The 6959-nt window shown below is 47.6% G+C and overlaps 1 protein-coding gene across 1 annotated transcript in view; it reads right to left on the bottom strand.

Annotated features, from left to right (window-relative positions):
- LOC103773855 (neuropeptide-like protein C4orf48 homolog) overlaps positions 1-6404 on the bottom strand; it is a 10914-nt gene extending 4510 nt beyond the window's left edge. Inside the window, exon 1 of the mRNA XM_008941234.1 lies at positions 6215-6404. Coding sequence (XP_008939482.1) covers positions 6215-6338 — 124 coding nt within the window. The 5' untranslated portion in view covers positions 6339-6404. The remainder of the gene's footprint in view (positions 1-6214) is intronic.
- Positions 6405-6959: the final 555 nt, after the last annotated feature.

Raw genomic sequence — 6959 nt, 5'->3', positions numbered from 1 at the left:
GCATCCCACGGGCTCTGCAGCTGGTGCCAGTACGTGTGCACAGAGGGGCAGGGTAGGGAAAAGGCAGAGAAGAGGAGTAGGAGGAGGAAGAAAAGGAGGAGGAGGAGGAGGAGGAGGAGGAGACTTGTCAACAACTAAAATGGCTTCACTTCTGGACCTGGGCATTTCTGCCCTGCCAGGAGTCACCCAGTACTGATCTCAGGCCCTTTGGTTCAGTCGCAGACTTAATCAAGTGTCGGTTTTCAGCAGAAGAACTCGCAGATACTGGAGGAGATGTGAGGGAGCAGGGAGAGAGGATGTTCAGAGCCCAGTGTTGGGGGGGTGCTGAAGTCCTTGTCTGCCCGCAGCTCCTTGCACAGCCCTGAAACAGCAAAGAGGGGGCAAAGCTGCTGCTGAGGTAGCTGGGGAGCTGCCCGAAGCCAGGGACATGCCCTGTGGCATGGCAGCACCCTGCACCTGGCACCCTGCTGCCAACACCAGCTTCTGGGTGGGGCCTGATGGAAGGGAGCAGTCAGAGTGCTCCTGGTCCCCAGCAAGCCTTTAACCTGTTCAGGAGGTGTTCCACTCCCACCCACCCTCCTGCACCTCCCTTCCATGCAGCTGACATCTCAGGGATCAAGCCAGGGATTTAATTCCAGGGATGGGGGAGATGCAAAGTCCCCACCTCTGTAAGAACAGCATCACTGGTGAAGACTCTCTCCAGGCCTGAGTGGAGTAGCGACAGAATGGTCTTGAGCACATTTTTAAGACACTCAACCCTCTTCTGTTTTAGTATTTCAGTAATTTAATTGCTTTCACTTCAGATCACGGGGCAAGGACCTCAAGAACCTGCATCCTCAGCCTGCTATCAGCAAATCCATCACTCACTTGGTGCCATGGCCTGCTCCCTGCCCTTACTGTGGTCTTCTCAGAAAGCACCCTGCCCTGCTTTCACCTTAGGGAAGTGCTGCATACTTGAAGTGCTTGCCACTGAACTGTTCTCAAAATCAGAACTTAAAAGAGAAAAAACCAAACTCTGTGTCATAAATTAATATCTCCTGCTCCAGCAGTGTGGAGAAAGAATCTCTGAGGAGAGCCAGAAATTCCATAGTCAATCACTGCCTGCCACCCAGGAAGTCTTCCCAGGCCCTCATGAAGGCCATGGCTATGTGGGATCATTGGCTGGTATTTACGGCAGCCAAGGGCTCCTATGTGGACAGGGACATACCAGTGGACTGGTACAGCCATGCCAAGCAGTTATTTTACTTCTGCCACCCCTGTGAAAGCAGCTGCCCTGGCATTAGAGTAGCTTCTGCAGGAAAATGGTGTTGGCACTGAGGACACCTGTGTGTGCAGCTCTGTGTGCCCTGGACCAGCACTTGCAAAGCTCCTAACACAGCACTGCTCTCCAAAGCCACAGTACAGACACAGCCAGTTTCATCCCATAATGGGAAATCCACCCTCTAAGACAGTTTCCTGGGCTGCCCTCCTTGGTGGAGGCAGAGCTGTCCCTGGGCCAGGTTAGCACCCCTGCCTGCTGAGAGCTGGCAGCCCTGCAATGCTGGCAGTGGGAGAGCTCCTGTGATTCCTCCACCCAGCTATATCTCAGGATGGGACATGTCATTTTGACTTACAGCAGCACAGAGAGGACTCACTGAAGCAGCATCACTGGCAGATGAGAGGACAGCTGTACCTGGTGAGGTGGCTGGCTATAAACTCTCCACCCACACAACCCTGCAGGGCACACATCTGATCAGCAGTCTGGGGCCTGAACTAGGGCAGTGCTGATGTCTCCATCAAGCATCTTGCACCAGCACAGAGCAACCTGAGTGCAGTTCCCCAGTAAAACAGGGGCAGTACCCACTACCTGGAAAGCCTATAGCTCCAGTCGGGACTGTTACCAGCAGAGCTGCCCAAGCCCTGACTCTAACAGGGCTCTTAAACTGTAACACTCGCCATACTCTCACAGTAGCCAATAGCAGACACTTAAGGAAAACGTAAGACTAAACCCCTAGCAATGTTATTCTAGGCCAGCAAGAGGTTGGAGGATATCCTAAGTCTGGCTGGTGTTTCTACAGCTGATAAGCCCTCCATGAATTTTTCTCACAGTAATTTTCCCCATCGCTTCCTGAATCCATGTAAACTTTTGACATCTACAGCATCCTGTAGCAATGAGTTCCACAACTCAGCTATTCCATGAGTCAACAAAACAGCATTCCTGTCAGCTCTGCAGTTAACATTTGCTGCTTTCACTTCCTGCCTCTAATTTTGCAGTGGAAGAGACAGTTATTAAATATTCACGGTCTCCATCACTCCCTGCCTTGGTGTCTCCTTTCCAGACTCAGCTGGTAAGCTGGCCTGTCTAGCTGGACATAATCTCTCTTCATGCTCAAAATATTTTCAGTAGGATACCTGTAGACATTTTCCCAATGAGATGATGTCCAAGTCTCTGTTTCACAAAGGTTTTAAAAAAATCTGAATAAATGCTGTTGCCAATAGGAGGCATCCAACTCTGCTTTCTGTCCTCAGCCATGTGTTCCCACACCTTCCCTCACTCAGCCAGAGTGACCGTGCAGTTGCTTGGTCAGCAGGATCATTGATATTTATTTTTCTCCAGACCTGATCCTGAATGCCCATGTTCTGGGGCCAGAACATGAAACAGGGCAAGGACAAGAGGCCAGGTTATGGGGAGGAGAGGAGTAGAAGCAGAATAAGCTTACATCAGCTTAAAGGCATTGTGAAATCAAATCTTAAGTCACATCATAGAAAGTACAGCAGAGTGTTATTAATTCCTCGCTGACAGCTGGGAATAGACTATCATTCATAGGGAGACTTAACAGGTTTGTGGATTAACATAATGAGAATTATCAAGAGTCAGCTATAATTCTTTAAATGGGTCCTGTCAGCATGAAGACTGTACATGTCTTTGTGTGTTTGAGGAGAACTGGGGGAGGAGAGCTTAAAATATGCCACTTGGCTACTTCTTGGTGAAAAACTGGAACCGAAAGCACTGTGGATGTCTAATTTACTTTCCCTCACATGCACATGGTGTTTACTCTTTGTATTTCATGCACCTTGGCTAATGAAAACAGACCGGCCAGCTTCTGTTCTTCAGATTCCACATTTCAGCTTTCACAGTGGGGGATCTGGGCTATTAATGCAACGGAAGGTTGGGGAAAGTATTTATGTGGATTGCACTGAACTTTAAAGAAAATAATCCGCAAACATGAGTAACACCACTTCATACTTGAACAATCTTTTGCATATGCTAAGTGCTGCTTATAAAGTACAAGGACATGATTAATTGCTGTTAATTAGCATTATTCATAAAAAGCTGGGCTTGGCTCTCTGGCTGGCAGAAAGTATGCCAAGTGCAGAGCAAGTGATGGTACCCCCAGCCAGGTATTGGTGCCACACACAGGGCAGGGTCTCCCTGCAATACTAACAACAACTCTGACTCACTCTTATCATCTCTCCTGTGACTCCTGCACCTCCCACACTTGCTGCCCCTCTCCTGCTCGTGGTGCTGCAGGAGAGACACATTTCTCCCACCAAGTGGGAGAGAGGGGCTGTAGTGCTGTGTGGTCCGTGGGGATTGTTCATACTAAAGGCATGTTCCCAGTCCCCTGTCACACACCTGGGAACAGAGAAAAGTATCGAGCACCACACTGGTCTGCCCTGCAGAAGGACACGTAGTATGGTCCATGTACATCATATAGCCCTGTCCATAACATGTACTAGAGCCCCCTTTTTCTCCCTAGGTCATTCAGAATCCTACAGTTACTGGTTTACCTCTGTTGACAGTATGGAATTAAGTGCCAGCAAGAGGAGATGTGTGTGTATGTGCTCCAGCAGCACTGCTCCCAAAATGGGTCATCGCTCAGGAGAATCAGCTTCTTGATGAGAAATAGCCAGTGGAGCTGACGTCAAGCAGGAAAAGATCCAGGAACATCTGTAGTAAACCACATCAAAGGTCTGCCCAGCCCAGTGTTCTGTCTCCCATGAGCTACATCTCTTGTAGTGCATTAGATGTCTCTAGGAACCTTCCATGCTTTGAGAGCAGCCGGCATGGGACAGCTCATCTCTAGAACAGTAAACTCTGTCTTCCAGATAGGCAAATGGCCTCCTGTCATGGAAAAAAAGTGTGCCAGAGACCATTCTAGTGGGTCACTAGTCCAGTCATGTCCACATGCCAGGGAACATCTATGGACACCGGTTATAGATGTGACCTTCATGGCCAACAATGGATGCCCATGAAAGAGCACAAGAACAGGGCAAGTATGGAGGGATGGGTCCCTAAAAACCCTCCCAGGCCTCAGGAATATGCTGAGGCAGCTCCTGAACCAGAAGAACTGCTGCTGTATCTCACAGTCCTTTCTAAGATTTTTTTTCCTTGTATTTACCCAGCTGTATTTACAGCTCTGCAATACCATGCAAACTTTTAGCATCCACAGTGTCCTAATGGAGGAGGCAGGTTAATTATCAGGAAGAGCCCTGATGGACAAAGGAAAATACCTGGAGCACTTAGCAGCTGTGCAGCACTCTCTCAACGATTAGGAGCATTCCACGTTCCTTGTTGCTTTAAAACTCTGTCCCTGCAGCAGCACAAAACAATTTACAATTTATGAGCTGTGAGCCTTCCTCCTGGCCTGACCTCAGATATAATTACCATTATGCATTCATAGCAATGCTACCAGCCTCCACCACTCAGAAAAGAGCAGCATGTCTCTGCAAAAACATTGGCCATAGCAACACTTCGACCTGCCCTTCAATCCTCACTCACAGGCAGGAGCAGTGAGACAAGGTAAGGAATCTTTCTGAAGGGCTCTTCAGACAACTCAGTATCCTGGCCAGAAGATACGAAAAAGATAACTCCTTGAAACCAGGGTCAGTGACCTTGGCCAAGAGTTTTGTTCAACAGACAAAATGGGAGTATCCATTACACAAGCAGAACAAGGAAGCCCTATGTACTTTTTCCAAAAAATGTGTTGACCATGCTAACATGGACACACAGACAGCACATATAATTTACTTTTCAAGCATGATTTTCTCCTTGTGGAGACAAAAAGGACTACTTCTCACAAAGTGTATTAAAATTAATTAATGCCTAGAAAAGAGACACAGAAAGCAGAGATGAAGTCTGTCTTAGAACAGGCCAAAACTTAACACTACTGAAAAAAGAAGTATGGAAAAAGAAGAGAATTCAGCATGTGAGTCTTGTTGAGACAAATACACACATGTATTTGAAAACTAGTGATGGAATTATAGGAGAATAAAAGGCAGCGACTAAATCAGTCTTGTATTAAATATTTTGGTAGTCATGTAAAAACATATCTGTGATACAAAGTAAATACAGCTAAGAACCACAGATCAGTTTGTGTGCAATTACCTTCCTCTTTTTTTTTTTTTTTTTTTTTTTTTTTTTTATGTTTCTCCCAGAGGATATTTTAAGTTTCTAATGTGTGGCTAATTCTCATGTGCTGTCACTACACCACCCTGAGAACATTGACTCCAGCCCCTAATATACTTCAGCTATTGCCTCATTTTGGAGCTGAGAAAGTTCAGCTAGAGACATGCTCAAAATGCCAGAGGAAGCTGATACAGAGCTGTGGGCCAAATTCACAAGCTTCCAGCTCTGTGGAGTGCTCAAGCCAGTCTGTCACATTTACTTAATTTTAGGTTTGCAGAATACTAGCAGGATTTCAGAAATCTATATATGCTTTACAAGTACACGGTTTGGGTCCATTACCCCTGTGTCAATTTGTAGTAGTTAAAAGAAAGTTGAACTTGACCTATTTTCCCAACCAAATACTGAAATAAGCAAACTGTAATGTCCTAACAGAAATAAACACAAATCTTCTTCTAACAATATCCAGACTAGCAAGGATGCCACGTGTGCTGTGACAAATCTGGAAATGAAACTCTTGCAAAGGACCTCTAGAAAACCTACAACTAAAGAGCTTTGAAACAAACTCCTATTAAAATTATAGTATGCAGTTCATATTTTTTCCTAAATATCTACTAATCCTTTGCTTGCTGTTTTTATAAGCCTTGTTTTCCTGTGCTTTGCTGACGTGTCAGAAATCCATCACCACTCCCTCGCTAGCCAGGCAATGCAGCGCTCCCCTGGAGCGTAAGGTCTGTGTGGCTGCTGGGGGCTGAGGGAAGCAAGCGGGACGGGGTGCAGAGGGAGGGATGGCTCAGAGGGAGGGATGGCTCCACAGCAGGTACGTACTTTCTGCAGGAATGACACTCCCAGAGTCCTGGCCAGCCCCCGCCAGCCTCACGCTTAGCAGGCCCACCACCCAGATGAAGGGGATCGCCACCCGCATCGCCCTCCAGACGGACGGCGACGCCATCGCTCTCGCCAAGAGTTCAAGGTATCCTCCCTGCCTGCAACGAGAACAAATCCTGGAAATCAGCAATTTGCTCCCAGCACGCCCCCCACAAAGAAGTTGGATGAGCCGTGATAAGCACAGACCCACATGCACACTCAAACCCACATGCACACCACCGTGTCATGCAGAGGCACGCCACGGCCTTGCGAGGCACCCTGAGGACCAGTTTGCCCAGTACCTGATCTTTGCCTGTCTGCCAGACCCTTGGAGCAGCTGTAGCGAGCAGGCGAGGCTCCAGCAGCCACTCTGAGCATGCGTCCCCCTGCATCCCCCCTTCCCTGATTAGTGTCATTGCCATGGAGATTTGCTATAGCAACACTGAAAAATTGGAGCTGCCAAGTGGAGAAGAAATTTAAAGGGACCGCAATGTGGTGGATAGTCACTGCTGTACTCCTCCTCTGCCTCTGCTCCTTGAAGGACATGTCCTCTCCTTGGCAAACACTGGCTGATGCCACCCACAGAAGAGGGTCTTAGGCAATGTTGACGTTTCTTGCTTTTATTCCCAAAGGGACTGTTCTCAAATATGCAGCTCCCAACCCTTGCTTTTGCTGTACCTCAATTAAAGTGAGATTTAGTTCTGGC

Source organism: Merops nubicus, unplaced genomic scaffold (assembly GCF_000691845.1).
Source record: "Merops nubicus isolate BGI_N331 unplaced genomic scaffold, ASM69184v1 scaffold6915, whole genome shotgun sequence".
Lineage (NCBI taxonomy): Eukaryota > Metazoa > Chordata > Aves > Coraciiformes > Meropidae > Merops > Merops nubicus.
Note: the sequence above shows the minus strand (reverse complement) of the source record. Positions and strands in the feature narration are given on the sequence as shown.